At 41.1% G+C, this 18,079-nt stretch overlaps 9 protein-coding genes across 9 annotated transcripts; 5 read left to right on the top strand and 4 right to left on the bottom strand.

Moving 5' to 3' along the window:
• Positions 1-1,052: 1,052 nt before the first annotated feature.
• On the bottom strand, positions 1,053-4,572 carry V1514DRAFT_332406 (glycosyl transferase). The gene is made up of 3 exons (XM_066927843.1): positions 4,443-4,572; positions 4,120-4,242; positions 1,053-3,617 (listed from the first exon to the last, which is right to left on the bottom strand). The coding sequence occupies exons 1-3, from the start codon at positions 4,473-4,475 to the stop codon at positions 1,209-1,211; spliced, it is 2,565 nt and encodes an 854-aa protein (XP_066782828.1). The 5' UTR covers positions 4,476-4,572; the 3' UTR covers positions 1,053-1,208.
• Positions 4,573-6,800, bottom strand: V1514DRAFT_332404 (uncharacterized protein). The gene has a single exon (XM_066927842.1). The coding sequence runs from the start codon at positions 6,301-6,303 to the stop codon at positions 4,960-4,962; it is 1,344 nt and encodes a 447-aa protein (XP_066782827.1). The 5' UTR covers positions 6,304-6,800; the 3' UTR covers positions 4,573-4,959.
• On the top strand, positions 6,771-7,502 carry V1514DRAFT_332402 (uncharacterized protein). The gene has a single exon (XM_066927841.1). It carries the CDS (start codon positions 7,175-7,177, stop codon positions 7,385-7,387), a length of 213 nt encoding a protein of 70 aa, XP_066782826.1. The 5' UTR covers positions 6,771-7,174; the 3' UTR covers positions 7,388-7,502.
• An 834-nt stretch (positions 7,503-8,336) lies between these two features.
• On the top strand, positions 8,337-9,974 carry V1514DRAFT_94186 (uncharacterized protein). The gene is made up of 2 exons (XM_066930184.1): positions 8,337-8,719; positions 8,779-9,974. Exons 1-2 carry the CDS (start codon positions 8,525-8,527, stop codon positions 9,775-9,777), a joined length of 1,194 nt encoding a protein of 397 aa, XP_066782825.1. The 5' UTR covers positions 8,337-8,524; the 3' UTR covers positions 9,778-9,974.
• Positions 9,975-10,000: 26 nt separating this feature from the next.
• Positions 10,001-11,581, top strand: V1514DRAFT_308020 (uncharacterized protein). The gene is made up of 3 exons (XM_066925713.1): positions 10,001-10,160; positions 10,242-10,286; positions 10,343-11,581. Exons 1-3 carry the CDS (start codon positions 10,081-10,083, stop codon positions 11,574-11,576), a joined length of 1,359 nt encoding a protein of 452 aa, XP_066782824.1. The 5' UTR covers positions 10,001-10,080; the 3' UTR covers positions 11,577-11,581.
• Positions 11,539-13,963, bottom strand: V1514DRAFT_294978 (FYVE zinc finger-domain-containing protein). Its single transcript, XM_066925406.1, has 3 exons — positions 13,540-13,963; positions 12,388-13,486; positions 11,539-12,320 (listed from the first exon to the last, which is right to left on the bottom strand). Exons 1-3 carry the CDS (start codon positions 13,855-13,857, stop codon positions 11,746-11,748), a joined length of 1,992 nt encoding a protein of 663 aa, XP_066782823.1. The 5' UTR covers positions 13,858-13,963; the 3' UTR covers positions 11,539-11,745.
• An 81-nt stretch (positions 13,964-14,044) lies between these two features.
• Positions 14,045-15,556, top strand: V1514DRAFT_332387 (pre-RNA processing PIH1/Nop17-domain-containing protein). The gene is made up of 4 exons (XM_066927840.1): positions 14,045-14,224; positions 14,298-14,402; positions 14,478-14,621; positions 14,705-15,556. Exons 1-4 carry the CDS (start codon positions 14,086-14,088, stop codon positions 15,523-15,525), a joined length of 1,209 nt encoding a protein of 402 aa, XP_066782822.1. The 5' UTR covers positions 14,045-14,085; the 3' UTR covers positions 15,526-15,556.
• V1514DRAFT_332385 (uncharacterized protein) lies at positions 15,484-17,129 on the bottom strand. The gene is made up of 4 exons (XM_066927839.1): positions 16,826-17,129; positions 16,562-16,760; positions 16,413-16,498; positions 15,484-16,350 (listed from the first exon to the last, which is right to left on the bottom strand). Exons 1-4 carry the CDS (start codon positions 16,870-16,872, stop codon positions 15,543-15,545), a joined length of 1,140 nt encoding a protein of 379 aa, XP_066782821.1. The 5' UTR covers positions 16,873-17,129; the 3' UTR covers positions 15,484-15,542.
• A 323-nt stretch (positions 17,130-17,452) lies between these two features.
• V1514DRAFT_320530 (uncharacterized protein) lies at positions 17,453-17,916 on the top strand (the record flags this gene model as incomplete). Its single annotated transcript, XM_066926004.1, has 2 exons — positions 17,453-17,692; positions 17,764-17,916. The coding sequence occupies 2 exons, from the start codon at positions 17,453-17,455 to the stop codon at positions 17,914-17,916; spliced, it is 393 nt and encodes a 130-aa protein (XP_066782820.1).
• Positions 17,917-18,079: the final 163 nt, after the last annotated feature.

Raw genomic sequence — 18,079 nt, 5'->3', positions numbered from 1 at the left:
CATAGATCTCTACAGTTTTCTGAAGGTAAGAATATGTGTTTTTTCCACGCAAGTATTTTGAGAACGAAGATCAAGCTTGGCCGTGGCAACGTAAGATATATAGCCAAAATGCCGTTTCCCTTTATTTTAAATCACGAGTATGAACTGAGTTACTTTGCACAATGCGTTTAATACGACCTTTACATGATAACTCAAGTCTTTTCTTTTTCCTCAGTTTTAACCAAAAAAAAAAAAAATGGAAACAAAATTGAGCCATTCACTTTTTTTTTAAAAAAATATAAAATTTTATTAAATAGAAACTTTTTTCACAATGGTTTGATGGTCATTGCATTATTGTTCAGCCAGGTTAATCTTGCTTATACGTGATTTTCGGATAAGTTTTTTAATACCTTCATCATACTTTTTTTTGCGCCGCTTAACTGTTGCATCGTCAGCATGATCAATTGTTTGACTGGCATGATTAATTGACATGTTCTGTGATGTGCTAGCAAGTCTTGGCGGCAGTAATAATCCGTTGCAAGCTGGCACGATCATGGTTTGTCGATGCCACACGATGCCACGGGAATTTAAGTGCTGTACCTGAACCACCGTCGCGGTTTGATCCACGGGGAAGGTATTAATCTTTTTGATTACGCGCATACTCGCTGCTGGCGCGCGATGTTGCTGAAACGGATTCCAAAATCGCCTGAAAGTGTTGGCTGGCAATGGCATTTCATTATTGTCATTGTCAATCATGTTTGTGCTAGTTTTCGGTGACAATGATGATAATGGGGTTGCATCGGTTTGATTAAAGCCATAGTCATGTACACTATTTGGCCTTGGTAATTGTTTGCGCCGGGTCTTGATCGGACGATCCATCGATACCTGTGGCATGCTGTCCCAGACTACTATTTTTTTTTTGGGGGTTCCTTTTAGATTTTCAAAATAAAAGAAAAGTACATTGAATAACCACTCTGTTTAATCTTATTCAGATGTTTTTTGCCCGTTAATAAAGATATAGAAAAATAACAAATTATAAACCAGGCTGGACATCAACAAATTAAATTCACTACGAAAAAAAAAAATATTTGATTTTTAATGTAACTAGTTAAATATATTTAATAGAATGATCGAAATAAAAAAAAAATTCACAGAAAAAAAATCTATCTATTCTAGTAGTTTAGAATAAAAAATAATTATTAGACCAGCTTTAAAAAATCTGTAATCTCTTAATTAACTGGTTCAATGTTCCAAATAGATTCTGCGTATTCATCAATAGCTCTATCAGATGAAAAAAATCCCATGTTGGCAACCGCAGTAATAGATCTAGACGTCCACGTATCCTTATTCTTAAAATCTTGATCAACAAGCTTTTGCGCATTGAGATATGACTGGAAATCGTCTGAGACCAAGTAGTAATCACGTCCGGAAGTGATCGAATTAACAAGGTCAGAGTAAATCGACGCATCACCAAACGCACCAGATTCAATAAAATCGAAAACCTTCTTTAAATTAGGATCAAGCGGAACATCCGAGAAACGATGCTTGTGACGTAAATCTTCAACCGACTCTGAAAGGTGACCAAAGAGAAAGATATTGTTCTCGCCTACTTCGCGAGTAATTTCGATGTTGGCGCCATCAACTGTTCCAATAATAAGACCACCATTAAGAACAAACTTCATGTTAGAAGTACCCGAAGCTTCCGTACCAGCAGTTGAAATATGCTGAGAAAGATCAGAGGCAGGAATGATGATCTCAGCCTTTGAAACATTGTAATCAGCAATGAAAACAACCTTGAGAAGATCGCCAACATCAGGGTCATTGTTGACCACATCAGAAACAGCATTAATCAACTTGATGACAGTCTTGGCCATGTAATATCCTGGAGCACTCTTACCGCCAAAAATGGACACGCGATGAGTAACGTCCTTCTTTTCTTCAGGACTCAAGCTCTTGATGGTCAAGTATCTATGAATAACAGAGAAAATGTTCATCTGCTGGCGCTTATACTCATGAATACGCTTGACCTGGACATCAAAGAGAGAATCAACCGGAATTTCAATGCCACTTGCTTCCTTAATGTGTGCAGCAAGACGAGCCTTGTTAAACTTCTTGATTGCAACCCACTCGTCCTGAAACTTGGGATCATGCGCAAATGGCTCAATCTTCTTGAGCAAGTTAAGGTCCTTCAAAAAGTCATAACTGCCGACCTTTGTAGCAATAAGGTCAGAAAGTTTGGGATTGGCTTGGTGCAACCATCTTCGCGGAGTGATGCCATTAGTAACGTTAATAAACTTATCGGTTCCATAAATAGTAACAAAATCCTTGAAAATGGTGGTCTTGATTAGCTCAGAGTGAAGCTCAGCCACGCCATTAACTTTGTGAGAACCAATAATAGCAAGATATGCCATGCGGACTTGCTGAGGAGACGATTCTTCAATAATAGATACTCGGGATAAAAGATCGCGATCCTTGGGGAAGGTTTTCTCGACATGCTGCAAAAAGAAAAGATTGATCTCATAAATAATTTCCAAGTGACGCGGGAGCAAGTTCTGAAACAAAGGAACAGGCCACTTCTCAAGAGCTTCAGGCAAAACCGTATGATTAGTGTAACCAAACGTGCTGGTAACAATGTTCCACGCGTCATCCCATTCAACACCTTCCATATCGACAAGAATGCGCTGCAATTCGACAACAGCCAATGTCGGATGAGTATCATTAAGCTGAATTGCAACCTGATCTGGGAACTCCTTCCAAGGACGATGTGTCTTCTTAAAACGACGAACAATATCGTTTAATGAAGCAGCAACCCAGAAGTATTGCTGCTTGAGACGAAGCTCCTTGCCACTGTAAAAATTATCATTGGGATATAGAACTGCAGAAATAGTCTCCGCCTTTTGTGATTCACGGACAGAGCTCTCGTAATCACCCTCATTGAACTTGGCAAAGTCAAACTCGCGGGTAGGCTTGGATGCCCACAGACGCAAGTTATTAGTAGTCTCAGTACCATAACCAGGGACAGGTACATCATATGCCACGGCTTGAACTTGCTCACCACCTTCCCAGACATGAACAACTTTCCCTTGGTCATTGGTGTATTTTCTAGTGTAACCGTAGAACATAATATCGATCTGAATTTCATAACGTGGAATCTCCCATGGATTGGAAAAGGTCAACCAATAATCCGGGGCTTCAACCTGATAGCCATCAACAATGCGTTGCTTAAAAATACCGTACTGGTATCTGAGGCCGTATCCCCATCCGGGATAGTTGGTTGAAGCAATGGAATCGATAAAGCAAGCAGCAAGGCGGCCGAGGCCACCGTTACCCAGAGCAGCATCAGGTTCCTGCTCTAACAGATCTTCCAACTTGAAACCGAGCTCACCGACGCCTGCTTTAGCAATATCCTTGATTCCAGCATTAAGAATAGCATTGTCCATGGCACGGCCCATTAAAAACTCAAGAGACAAATAATACACGCGCTTCTGATCCTTGGTGGTTTGCTTCTGTTGGGTTTTGTTCCATGCAACAATAAGGCGATCACGGATGGCTTGAGAGGCAGCCAGGTAAGCAGCTAAATCATCACAATTGTACAATGAACGCGCAAGTGTGGTTTCAACGTGTCGGACAAACTCTTGCTATTATAGAATTAGTATTAAAAATTAAAAAAAAAAAAAAGAAAAGGATAAGATTGAGCATTGTGCATTGGCCACACTAAATTAGGTTTCTCCATATGGAAGACGTGGCTGTGCACGTGGATGACGAAAAAAGTGGGGCGCATGCTAAGATCTCGAAGCTTAGACCGATTAAAATACTTGTACAAATCTTATGGAAGCCCTCCCTGTCAATTTGCTTTGGCAATCGGCATATAAAAAAAGATCACAGTGCGATGTAAAATCTGGCTTCTGACAAGTTATGATGCACAAACCGTGCCGCCAAATGTCTATGCCATGTACTGCTCTCTTATGTGAAATATTCCACCAGAAAAGTACCGCATATTTTCATGAAAATGATTATTGTAGTGATAAGAATTCCAGATGAAATGCTGGACAAGGGGCCACGCACGATCTCTTCAATTCCAAGAACACAAACCCAATTGAATGTGCCAATGCAATAAAGTCAATGATAAGATCCACTTACTTGAAATTCTTTCTTGTCTCCAAACTCCCTAACTGCGAATTCTTCCCAAACTTTGCGTGAAGTCTCGGGAATCGTGGCCTCAATATTCTTGATCTCCTTTGGAGTAAATCCAGTAGGAGTACGCTTAAAATAAATAAATAATAATAATGTTAGCCATGCCTGCAATAAAATCACAATCGAGATAATGCAGACGCAATATCCTAAAAATTACAATCACGAGCGACTGAGAAATCCAACAAAAAACTAATTGAAATCACACAGGGCTACCCATCCATCTGATTGCGAGAATCAGATAATCACGAAGTAACGAAGCATTGACATACCCTATGCTTTGGACGAGGCTCGAAACCTGACATTGCTAATATCTTTACAGAAAAGGGTGAAGACGATAAAAAAAAACTGGATAACGGAACGATCGGGTGAAGCAGAACAAGAGTGGGACAGGGACGAGGAGCGGCGGAGGATGACCTTGGCTTCGATCGACCACTGCCGGCGCCACAGCTCAGCCACAGTCTCCAGTTTAGGGCATCAGAGCCGGAGAAGCCGCACAGTGTAACGTCATTAATTAGCACCGTTATATCCAAATCCAAATCAGAATCAGAACGGTCTTTGTCACATAAGAAGTAATGCATGGTGACAAGAACCCGCCTCGGTTGATCAATTAATTAATAATCCTTCCATGATCAATGGCTTCGTTTGCATCATAGCTCTAAAAATATTCCTCATAGTGATATGCAATTTAAATTGTATGTTTTGAAAAAAGTATCAAATAAAAAAAAACATAAAAAACATTCAACGCCGTAAAATGAAAACAAAAAGTGCAGATTTACTTTTTTTCCGTTAAGCTGACCCGTTCAACGCTTTCGCCAGCTCGGAGCCGCCATAGCGCTCACCGCCGTCTTCCTTTTCTTTAAAAATACGTAACCTTTTCTTATTTCGGGTTTGAATTTTTTGCCAAAACGAAAAAGAATTAATATCAGCTCCCACGATTTGACATGCAACTTCAACATCTCGTCTTGTAATGTCGTACAATTTGCGCTTAAAGCTTTGGCCATCCTTTAACCTCAACCGCATGCTGGCGACCGTAAGCACGGAAGCCAAAAGTCGGCGAACAAACTGGGTTGATAACTCACGAAACAGCTTCACTGCCGAGATTTGAATGCCATGACTTGACATGGCCAGTGTAATAAATTTGGACATTTTAGTTTGATTGTAGTATAGTCGTCTTGAAACCGACAACATGTTTTCCACATTAATGAAATGAATGTCTGGTCCAAATAATTCATAAAACTTGTCAATTTCCTGCTCATCTTGGCATTGCTCGATGCCAGCCTTCGTAAGTGCAATGTATTTATCGTTTATTATGCCATTCACGGAGCGAACAAGACTGGCAGCAGGCATTTCTTGCCTCGTTTTATTCGAAATTTGTATCAAATTTCGTGTCCAAGCTTTTGCATCTTTATTTCGTTCCGCAAAATCCCTGTAATTTTCTAACCGGCAACTTTGTTGTTCTTCAAACCTGATCCAATTTTCTGACATTTCTCGTGCCGCGGGAACGGATTTCATTAATTTTTTCCATCTTGATCGAATTCCGCGAGGTCGTCGTTTTGAACTCACATAAGCTGTTGTCCTGTTGCGTTCAAGAATGTCAATATATTCGGCACATTCAATCACGCTCTTGGTCCCTACGCCTTCAGCAATACCGGCAGGATCACGCCGTGATCTCCTGCCCAGATATTCAAAAAATAGTTCTTTTTCCTCGCTGGTCCACAACGTGCGGCCATTTATCTTGCTCGCTCGTAACGGCTTCTTTGATATCGGCTGTGTGGTCAAAACTTGTTGGCCAGCTTCATCTTTTTGCAAGCTAATTGTTGTGAAATGTGATTTAGGGTTTATAAATTCTTCAATTTCCATATTTAAAAAATCCAAATAATGATCATTGTATTCTCTAGAAAAAGTTGGAATGCCATCATCAATTGACTCTGCACAATCAGAACTGGCCGATGACGAATCTGAATCGGAAACGGCGCCGTCTTTTATTGATTCTGATGACGAAGCATGAAAAGACCCACCGCTTGCCAATGTTTCATCATCCTCATCTGAAAATACATTACTATCCGAAAATTCATTTTTGACCTTGGCCTCGGTCACTGGTTGATCTGCAAGCCAATTGTCCACATCCATTATTAGGATCCTACTGAACTGAATTCATGTTCTAATTAAAAATACGTCAAGTGCATATAGGCACACCTCAAATATTTGATCTATGGGCAATTCTGCAATTTGTTGTAAATATTCTTTCCATACACGCACGTAATTACGGGTTCACAAAAAAAAAAAAAAGTTCATTGCCATGTCAATATAACCCTTGCCTTTGTTCATTCTTCAATACAAGACTGTCCAACAAAGAAGGACAAAGATTCCCCGAGTTCGGCCAATGATACAGGGCACCCACCAATTTAAATGTTTAATAACAATGTCAGTGATAATGTGCTTTGGATTTTCTAGTCAGATAATGTGGACGTTCTATGGGGGTAATTTGTTTCTCCGAGCTTTTTGACTCCAGGGTATTTTATTAATTGAATTCGGAGCCGCAATTTATTTCCATAAAGATTGGGATGGATGGGAACCCTAAGTATGCAAGCCATAAACTCCCATACAAATTTTCGCGCGGTTTCTGCATGCTATTGGTGGGGTGCATCGATGGCGGTAGGCAAACATGCTGTTCGTTTTGTTGCCTGGAATAAATTACTTAGTGTTGTTATTATTATTCCTTATTTTAAGTACACATGAAACTGTTCAGTTATGGTGTACTTAGCGTTGATCGGACGCTTGTTGATGTCAAAATTTGATGCTGGACTTGCATGGAAGGATACCATTCTCTTTTTCAGTTTGTTTTAAAATAGTAGGCTAACAATACGAAATCGATTCCTGAGCCAAGATGGTACTTAAAAATTTATGGTAAAGCCGTGCCTGTGCAATATTCATTGAAAGAAACGTTTTTGAGAGCGATGAGTGGGTTGTTTCGAAGATCGTCTTGACCTGGTTTATATTGATGGTCTATATGGATATTAATTTGGAAACTAAACACGACCTGACTCTCTTGCTATTCTCCAGGTTGCTTCGGTTCTTGCCTCCTTTTTTTCAGCTTTACGGAGGTTTAAATTTTTATATCATCTTAAGATGCAATTTCACACAGAGTTTATACCAGATAATAATGAAGATTATTACATTTTTATTATTGCATATCATTTTTGGCAATTCATAAAAATTTATAATATTTCTTGCATGTATGATTTATTTCATAAAGCTTTGTCTGTTCTATAGTTATTATAAAGACGCAGAGCAATTATATTAGTAGCATATGAGTAATACAGTCTTTTCAAAATAACCACTCAATAGTTATTTATATTTGCTGAAGAAAAAAAAAAGAATGATGAAATCATCATGTCAGGAAAAAAGGAATATCAGACCAACGATCCAAGAGGGGATTATCGTAATTGTATATGACCAATATGAGCTCCCGTGTAGTCGAACATGGTGAAAAAAAAGAAAGAACACAAAAAAAGAGGGGGAGAAGGAAAAGGCGCAAATTGCCGACATTGAGACATAGCTAGTTATAGTTATAGTCTAAAATCAACTTTCGGTATCCGTGTTATCAGCAGTGCTGGTTCTTTTATAGTTTTTAGCCACTTGTGAAAGTTTACCGTGAGGTTTCTTATTTATTGTCATGAAGTTGATTAGCGCACCGCACGGCTGTTTACATACGCTCAAAAAGTACGTACGCTCACAGGGCGCTGCGCCTGGTTTAATTTGCATGATTGACCACGTTATACTTTATTCTCAACGTGAAAATCAATAGTTAATCAACCCAATCCACATTGTTGGCTGGATCTCATTTATGATGATCATGATTGCGCGTGAGGTGCAGCGAAATTGCACAACAAAGGTTCTTGGCCCCCCCCCTCCCCCCCCCTCCGCGCTGAGTTGCGCGAACTGCGCGAATTGCGCAAACAAACGACGACGCATAATGCCACAGTTTATGCAGTTTCGGCGGGGTTTTTTTGGCTGGAGCTAAACTGGATTAATCAGTAAGTCTGGGCTTGCATCTCATTTATTTTATTTTATTTACGTATGGTACCACCTGGTTTGTGTTTAAACAGATCAGCCGAATAAAAAGCAATTAATATATAGTTATCCGTAGAAAATGTTAGCTCGTCCTGTCCGTCGTTAACAGTACTCATGCTCAATCACCACCGTATTTTCCGAAAATTGAATATATTTCACTCTGGCCCCCTCCTCGCCCCCCCCCATTTCTAGGTAATGCCGTGACAAATTTGCTTATTGCAAAAAAGCTTCCAAGAGCACAGGCTGGGTTTTTAAGGACTTTTGTCTTTCTTTGATCATGTCTGCGAAATCATTCCCGCCTGGCCCAATCCCGGCAGCACCGCCATCGTTTATCCGTCGTGATGAACATGGCGTGGATTGGATAGCATTCCAGTACTCTAAGAACAGGGTGCGAACGGAATACTGCATTCGATGTGACATCTCGTCTGTTAACGTACAGTCGTTGTCCGTGCACTATCGTAATCACAACTGCGTGAGTTCACATGACACAGAGATGAAACGTGGACGCGCTAACAAGGATGTGAGATGCAGATTTATCCTGGAGCTAATATGCCCAGGCATCAGTATACCGGTAATCGCTATGAATATGAAAACGAATGCAACAAGATTGGTTGGGCGTTGGCTCATCTGAATCCGTCATTACGAGGACGAAAAGGATTGTTACAAAGAGCAGTGGACTCGTGGAGAAATTCGAGCGAAAATCCCAAACTAAGATCTCGCCAGACTCGCCGGAATTTGAAGCAGAACTTTGTCAGGGACAAGATAATTGGCGGCATCACGTCAGCAGTTAATCAAAATTATCTTGCTGCTCCAAGCCATCAGCAGTACGATGATACGATTTATTTGGGCATGAGCGCATCATTGTCGCCGTGTTCGTCATCACCAGGATCGCTCACGTCTTTATCAGAAGCCCAAGTCGACAACACGGTAGCAATGTCAAGTCTAGATCAATTCGAACTTGTTGATCCGCTAATGTTTCCGTCGTCAGCCATGCCGGTGAATGCCAAACCACGATCACTTAACGCGCACGAAGCAAGCGATAATTCGGTCCCGCTTGTTAAGTGCAAGTCCTTGCCGAAATATATCATGATTAGCAACGCATCTTCAACACAGGCCAAGGCTAAAATCAGGGTGCGAGTCATGATTGAGAAAGTTGACCTGCAGGAAGTGCCGGACAAGTATAGGGTTGATCACGCCGTGTTTCCTACTTCAATAATGCCCTTACTATCACCCCATTTCCAACAACAAGTTCATGATGGTCACGACAACGAAGACGATTATTATCATCATCATCATGAGCACAGAGTACTTGGCACGAACCTGAATGAGCAAATAAACGAGATGGGAATCAAGATCACGTGGCTGCAGCCGCGGTTGTTTGAGGGCAAGTTCATGCTTTTGCAACGCGTGCTCGATTGCTACCGTGCAAAGCTGGTTAAGGAACGAACCGGACCGGCCTCAATGTCGGTTCGCAAAGGCAAGGCGCTGTGGTTGCAGGCGCGATCAGGATTTCTAGTCGACAAGAAATAAACAAACATGATCATGATAATATACTTATGAGTTTACTGTTAAAATATTGCATTGTATGATTGATTATACGGAGATATATTATATGAACGATACGAGCGATACGAATACGAACGTGACTTGTCGCGAAACTCAATTTATGCGTCAGTCCATAACTAGTAGAGTTTGAGTTTTTAGGTGTTGGCAAGTCATCATTGAATATTAAATTGTAAAACTACATTAATTACACTTACTCAGACACATGCCATCATGATTAAAACAATGTTTTGATTGGCAACATACCCTGTTTAAAAATTCAATAATAACATGCACCCTCGCAACAGTCATGGACTGCAACGACTCGATTTTGGCAAACTTGCCGATGTCTACCCTGAACTTCAACAATAGTAAGTTGTTTAACAAGACCTGTTGTTAATTTGCCCTGTTTGTGTGTTACTAAACATGTGTTGTTTTGTTGTATTTTATAGTATTTCGAATAATTCTTTTGAATTTAACAAGCCTGAAGCGCTAATGTATAGTTTCAAAAATGATTTTTTTTTTTTTTTAAAAAAAAATTCTGATTTTGTAGAGCTCTCACTACCATTCTTTTGAAGCAGGATTTTGATCTAAATGTCACACTTGATCCAGATCGATTGGTTCCCAGGATACCAAACCGATTAAATTATATATACTGGATTCAAGATCTTTTGGATTCCGACTCGATTGATGATCATGACCATGATCAGGGCAAGCCGATTCCGGTGTTGGGACTTGACATTGGCACCGGCGCGTCATGCATTTATCCGCTATTGGCTTGCAGGTTACGACCATCATGGCAATTTATAGGTTCAGACGTTGACTCCCGATCGATTGAATTGGCAATTGCAAACGTGAACCAAAACAATTTGCAACACCAGATCAAGATTTGCCAAACCGATCCGGAAGGCGATTTTTTCGATTTCGCCCCTCATTTGCATCATCAAAATAATCGTGATGGTGAATTTAGTTTTACAATGTGTAATCCGCCCTTTTATGAATCAGTAAATGACGTTGCCCGCAGCAGTGCTGAAAAGCAACCGGATAACGAGTTTTTTGCATGCATGACCGGCACGGACACGGAAATGGTCACCAACGGCGGTGAATACGAATTCGTCAGGCGCATGATTCTTGAATCTATTAACAGGTTTAAAGCCATGCCTCGAACCGGTCACACATGGTACACGTGCATGTTGGGCAAATTGCAAACTCTCAAGTTAATCGTACATGATTTCAAAACATGGGCGCAAATTTCAAACCATGTCGTGACCGAGCTCGTGCAAGGAAACACGACGACCAGGCGGTGGGCGATTGCGTGGCGGTTTGGTTTTCATCGTGTCGTGCCTGAGTTGGCCAGGCCATCCAATCCCGTGCCGTCGGTCGCAGTCCGGTCTTTGTTGCCGCTGCCTACCGGAATCACGATCCAATTCGACCACAACAACAGCAAAGACGGGCAAAAAAAAGTTTTGTCTTTTGAATTAATTCAAACCGTTTTAAGCCAATTTGATGATCTTGAATTTAAACTAATCAATCATCAATCCGATAACAAGCAGTACGGTTTGGGACGCAGTACGCATGGCAACGTGTGGTCACGAAAATATAAGCGGCAAAAAAAATTTCAGAATGACATCAATGCTTCACCCACGATTGAATCAGAATTTCAGTTTAGGATTTTTTTATCAGATGACAATAATACGGCAACCGTACATTGGAAATATGGCAATAGTTTTAACACGTTTGAAAGTTTTTGTGGCATGTTGAAAACTAAAATTAACGATAATTTATAAAATAACATTAAAAACTGATAAAATGTAAAAACCAGGTATTGATCATGACCTATATAACAAAACGCAACAACCAATTCGACGCCAGACCCCATAAATAAATCTCTAAAAAAAACACCTAAAGAAATCAAAAACCATTTATGCAATTTAAAAAAAAAAAAACTCCTTCAGACTATGTACGAGAAGAATTTTTGCTCGTCGTGCTTGATACTGGCGTGCTGGTTTCGGACCGTGCAACTCCAATATTACTAAGCGTAGTTATCCTTGGCAATGCACCACCACCACCACCACCACCAGCCTGAGCATGCTTCAAAACGTTAGGCAAGCTTCGCAACGGCAACATGTACATCTGCAACACGCCGGTCGCGGTAACGTGAATGTTGTTTTGCAATTTGGCTTGCTGGCTTGACCTGGTCGGCATTTTCCAAATCCGCTTGGCCGCCGTGTCGTACTCCTGAAAACTGTACAACAATTTCTTGCGAACCTTGGTAGCTTCAGATAAAACATCGTGCGAAGGGGGCTTGCCAGGATCATCAAATGTGTCCAACAGTTTTTGAAACCGGGGCAGTAATGATTCAATGCCCCTTTTAAACTCAACCATGTGTTCATAAATCTTAACAAACCCGGGCTTAAACGCAATATCTTCGGCAAATTCTCGCCTGCCAAAGACCACAGCCTTGCATTCCTTGCATATCCGAACTTTTGCTTGCAAGTTTTCATCCACTGGTTTATTCAGAATTTCAGAAACTTTTAAAAAAAATCATGTTAGTACAACTGTCAACATTGGAATTTAATATATATATATATATCTTACTTTTACCGGAATCAAACGTGATATTGCTCGAACATTCCGTCGTTGGATCAGAGCAAACCACCTTGCCACACAGCCTGCAATGATGCTTGCGAAGTGAAAAATTAAAATTTCGATCACAGTATTCGCACGAAGTAATAACTTTCTCGTCGTCCCATGCCACGACTGATTGTTCAAGAGTCTTGTTATAATTTCTAATTTGCTTGTAATATCCGGTCGCGACCACGGCCGCAGTTCCTGCCATGCCTGCTGCTGCCACCACGGTCTTGTTTCCCGATTTTTCTGCAATAAAATTACTCCAGCCTGAACTTGTCTTGATCACGTCACCGGAATCAATCATTAGTGATAACAACCTGGTCAACCTTTTTTCAAGAAGATTAATCTCCAAATGAGCCTTGTCCACGGTCTTTCGACGTTCGCTCTTGAATAATTCGGTCAGATCCTCAATTTTTCCACTGGCATCATTATAACCTGGCCGACTTTCAAAACAGCTAAAACAAACACGGCACCACACGCCAGCAACCGGATCCCATTTGGCCTGCCGGCTTAATTTCATTTGACAACTAACGTGCTCATCACAGTAAAGCTTGCCGCACGACCGGCAATTAACCTTGCCGGTTTTGTTATTAAGCAACTTGCGGCATTTAAACTCTGCACATTTATCCGCATTTGTTTCTTTTTGCCAATGAGTTCGGGTCACGGATTCCTCGGTCAACTTGGGCTTGCTGGCATTATTAAGTTTCTTTGCCGAGTGCGAAGACGAATGCTTATAATTAGCATGATGACCGTTATGAGAACCATACGGCGGCGAAGACGCCGCGCTGGCGTAATAATTAGAAACATGTGAACCATTAGGTGACGAACTGTAAATCCCGTTGCCGTTGAACGCCATGCCCTCGGCTCCCATGCCGGGCGTCAACGGCACAGTGAAACTGAGATCTGACAAATCTGCATAAGCAAACGTTGAATTTAACGCCTGTACTGGATAACTTTTGGCCTTTGATAAATACTTCATAAACTTGGACTGCACGTTATCTTTCTCCCTCTGGCCGACCTCGCTATGAGCACTGTCGAGGTGCTTATTTAGCTGAGTCAGGTTTATCTAAAAAAAAAGTATTAAACAGTTGCAATCTTCATTTAGTAATGTTTGCATACCATGTTTTGATTACAAATGGGGCAAGCAATCTTCATGCCGTCGTCACTCATGTCTGACGGAGACGCGGTAACCACCGACGGCGATGCCGAATCTGCAGGCAAATGAAACGCATCGTTGCCAATTACCCGCCGAGACTTATGACCAATATTATGACCACCGGCATGATTTTTCTTCGGCCGCAATGTTTCCACCACCACTGTATTGCCGATCGAAGCAGCCGACGCAAACGACGGCGATGGCGAGCTGGGTCGAAGCAGGTTCCTGCCCTTCGGCGAAAACGACCGGTCCCGAAAATGACTGCCGTCTGGAGACGCCATCTCAGTCAATCCAAAATTTATTTTTAAAAAAGGGAAACAAAAAGACACGCTTCCCCAAAAAAAAATCAAATGACCACAATTTCTGAGTTGGATGAACCGGTGAAGTTGCACAATCTATATTGAGTGGTCAAGCATCATGGCGCGCGACACTTATGCTTACACTTACAAAATTATATCTGATTTTGACTTGCATTTCGTTTACTTCACAAAATAAAAAAATTTAGACAAATGGTTGAAGCAAAGAAATTAAAACCTTTGCCTGGATATGTAATCAAAACATCTCTTGCTGCACCTGCCACGAATCCCAAACGTGAGGCCGGCCTGAAAGTGTTCATTAATGTTTGCTACCACAAGGATATCCTTGATAGTATGTTTTTTATAATCAATGAAATTAGACACGGCTTTTAATGTGTTAACAACTTGCTTTCTTTTTTTTTAAGCTGGTGATGATGATTTGGAGACCTCAAACGCAAAGCATCCATTCGATCGCGATATTCGATTTGCTCCAATCATTGTCTCTGAAGGCCGATTCGACACTGACAAAGGTAAAAACAAGGCCGAACCTAAAAAAAGAAAGAATCATTCAATTCATATTAACTTGTGGAATATATTTGTTTTAGCCGGTGCGAAATGCTTTATATATGATGTTTGCACGAGCACGTTTCATTATAAAATGATAAGCAGTGATCAATTTATTAAAAAATGTTACAACGAGGGCGCCATCACAGGCGTGGAACAGATGCGACATATCAAAGTATTACGAGGTATTCTTGGCTTTTTTTTTAAAAAAAAAGAAAAGGGGTTTTTTTTATAGGTTTTAACAATTGCCGCTTTTTTTTATAAACAGATTACAAGACGCCGCGGCTGCAAGTGAAAGGCCAGCTCCAATTAGCGGATCTTAAAAACCGCTTTGTGCACGATTTTGCTAAGGACGATGATCCAGAGCAAAATATTATTGATACGATTGATCAATACGCTTCTCAAATATTACAAGGAAAAGAACCTTGGCCTTCTTCACCTGAAACTTCATTGCCACGGCAGGTTCAATCTCAAGCCAAGCCATCAAAGAGTCAATCAAATTCTTCCACGGCAGTTGCAAAAAGCAAAACTTTGCTTGGTCATGAGCAAGAACGTGATCATAATGATTCAATTAAATTAAGCCTGAATAATGAGGTTAATGCCACAAAACCACTGATTGAAGAAGTTTCATCGTCATCTGCCGGACAATCCAAGTCCCCTCAAGCCAAAAAGGTAAAGACTGAGGTTCAAAATAAACCACTTATTCAAGAAGTTGAGTCTTCTGTTCGAGAACTACCGGAAATCAAGAAGGCCAATTCTGTGATTGAGCCGGCCAAGCCCAAGATTACTGAAATTATAAGCAAACAGAATTCAATTTCGGCTGCCACGAAGAATACTGATTCAAAGTCAACTGCCGTGACTCTGCAATCAACTGTTTTGGATCTTGCACGAAATGAATATCCCTTTCTACGAATCGATATTGCAGGATCTAACCCTGCTGCCACCATAAAGTTGGCAAAAGAAACTCACACGTTGCATATAGAGTCAGGCAAAAACAAATTGGACGTTAACATGGCAGAGAAGTCAAATTTTGAAAAAATTGAGGCATTTTATGCTAAAGATACTGGATTACTATCTATATTTGTATAATAATAATCATAGCGATTTTACAATGTTTTAACTAAATTTGTCAATGCTGCCAAATCTGGATCGGACGCGTTCCCGTGAAGAGCACGTAAAGCAATGTCGTGCGCATATGAAGTTGGCACATTGTAATTTTCAAGACGGGTGGATAATCCGAGCCCATCCAGTAATTTAATTAAGGCATCTGACACCTTGGCCGCATTCTCAGCCTGAGAAAGGCCGGGTTCGACTTGCAAGCCAATGTATGGCAGCACGCGCACTAATTGAGCAGCCGCGTACTCATCCGCCTGTGCTTTCCATTTCACCACAGCTGCAAGCGTGATGCATGATGTGATGCCATGCGGAATGCCGTAAGTAGCACCCAATGCATGACCTAAGCTATGACTGGGGCCAAACCCGCCTTGAATGGTTCGTCGTGGGAAAAGAGTAAGAAAGGAATTGTTTTGCAAGGCCTGGCCGGCTTCCAAATTCGTTGGATCGTCATGTAATTTGGGCAGGTAGTGAAATAACTGGCCGATTGCGTAAAGAGCCAGAGGCTTGTACGGCGTCTCGGCAATATTTCGATGGTACAATGTTTCAATTGCATGATCCAATGCTCTTATGGCAGAAGAAAGAAGCAGCTCGGGTGGAGTGTATTTCAACAACGCCGCGTCATAGATTATTAGCTTAGGAGCAATTTCAGCGTCCATAACTGTAACCTTGTCACCATTCTCGTTGGTAAATCCGGCAGCTGCCGTGGTCTCGGCAACCGATAGCGTAGTAGGAATTGCGATAACAGGTACCCAAATGCCAGTATTGGCATGAATCCGATAGGAAAGTAATTTGGCAGAGCTGATCACGGTCAAAAAAAAAAAGAATATGGAAGTGTTAGATGAAATAAAGACGAAGCTTACTCGATCGGACTACCACCGCCAATTGCAATAATTCCATTAGCTTTGACTTTCTCAAACAATTTAGTAGCCTCTTGAACTTGTTTAATCTGCATGCACGCTGGTAAATATATATATATATATTAAAGTTTCAAGTGCTGATATTGACTTACTGGTGCGTGCTGAGTGATGTCGGAGTAGACGGCAACAATGTTGATTATATCTATAATTTCGGCAACCTTGTTGACTATAGATGTTTTGTTGGTAATAGATTGTCCCGTAACAATAAATACTTTTGACACTTCTAATGATCGAAGTGCAGCAGCCAGCTTGCTGATAGACCCAACTCCATACTCGACTAATTTAAGCGTGCTAATTCTGTGTTAATTCACAGAGCATTAATCTAAACCATTTCAAAAAAAGAACATCAAACTCACGAAGGCGAATAGCTTCCTAATGCCTTTTGATCAATATTTTGTGACATTTGGTTTGCTCCAGTTTCGTTGATCGTAGCAGCAAGAAGGCGGTTTGGACAGAATTATACAATCCACATTGTCTCATTCGATAGACGCTATCGTGATCTAACCTTAATTAATGCCAGGCTTTATATTAAACCTTCACAACAACTTGTAACAACCAAAAAATTTACAAATTTACTATGACAATTAAGTGGTCAAATTGGCATTTATCTAATTAAATGGAATGCAAAGTCAAGCAATTGTTTTTTAAAGCTTGCTGGTCTGATAATGGCACAATGAAATACGTGTGACGTCAATCACAGGGGGTCGCATCTTTAAATCCCGGGCGCCGTGATTAATTAAATCTCTCCACAGTCGAAAAGGTGATCTATTTCAAATCACCTTGCAAACACGACAAACATGAATTTCTTCAGGTTTTCAATAATCAAAAGCCCTGTGCTGCATTTCAATTTTGTTTCCCCACGAAGCTTTGCAACGTCACAACTCGGCCGGCTTCAAGCGCGAACATGGTCTGGCAAGCCTGCGCCTGTCCGCCGCATAGGACCATGGCGTCGCAGTGCTGCTTATGGGGCTTCGTTTGCAGCAATGGCTTTAGGCTTACATTTTCCGTGGTCGAACGTGTTGTGCGACGATGGCGGCCGATATACGTACGCTGCCGTGAACTCATCTCGAAATCTGAATTCGATCGAACGAACCACCGGCGCGCACATCGATTACAAAGAGCTTACTTACGGAAGTTTTGCTGGCCTGTTTGTGGGCATCATTTTGGGAAAGCTTAGCAAGGTTTTGGTGATTTTGGCTGGCGGCATATTTCTATTCGTGCAGGTGAGGAAATGAGTCGTGCTGCTTAATTTGTTCTTACGCTGGTTTCTAACTCAAATACTTTAAATAAACAGTTTCTCACCAGCCGAGGCATTATTTCCCTACCGTATAACAGGCTTTACGGCTGGGCTCGTGGTCGGTTTGGAAATAAGGAATTCATACTGGAGAACATGTCGTTCAAGCTTGCGTTCGGTTCAGCCATGATTGTCACGGCTGCGAATATTTAAATGCCGACATGAAATATCGAATGCCACGAAACAGTTGGCCTTTTTTTTTGGTACGGTGGTACTTCAAATTAATTCGCAGGCAGGCGTTGATGCAGGAATGTCGTGTAAAGGAAGATCAGGACTGGTATTATGGAAATAAACGGTAGTTTTATACATTCAAAAC

This window comes from Lipomyces japonicus, assembly GCF_038497905.1.
Source record: "Lipomyces japonicus strain CBS 7319 unplaced genomic scaffold V1514scaffold_24, whole genome shotgun sequence".
NCBI lineage: Eukaryota > Fungi > Ascomycota > Lipomycetes > Lipomycetales > Lipomycetaceae > Lipomyces > Lipomyces japonicus.
Note: the sequence above shows the minus strand (reverse complement) of the source record. Positions and strands in the feature narration are given on the sequence as shown.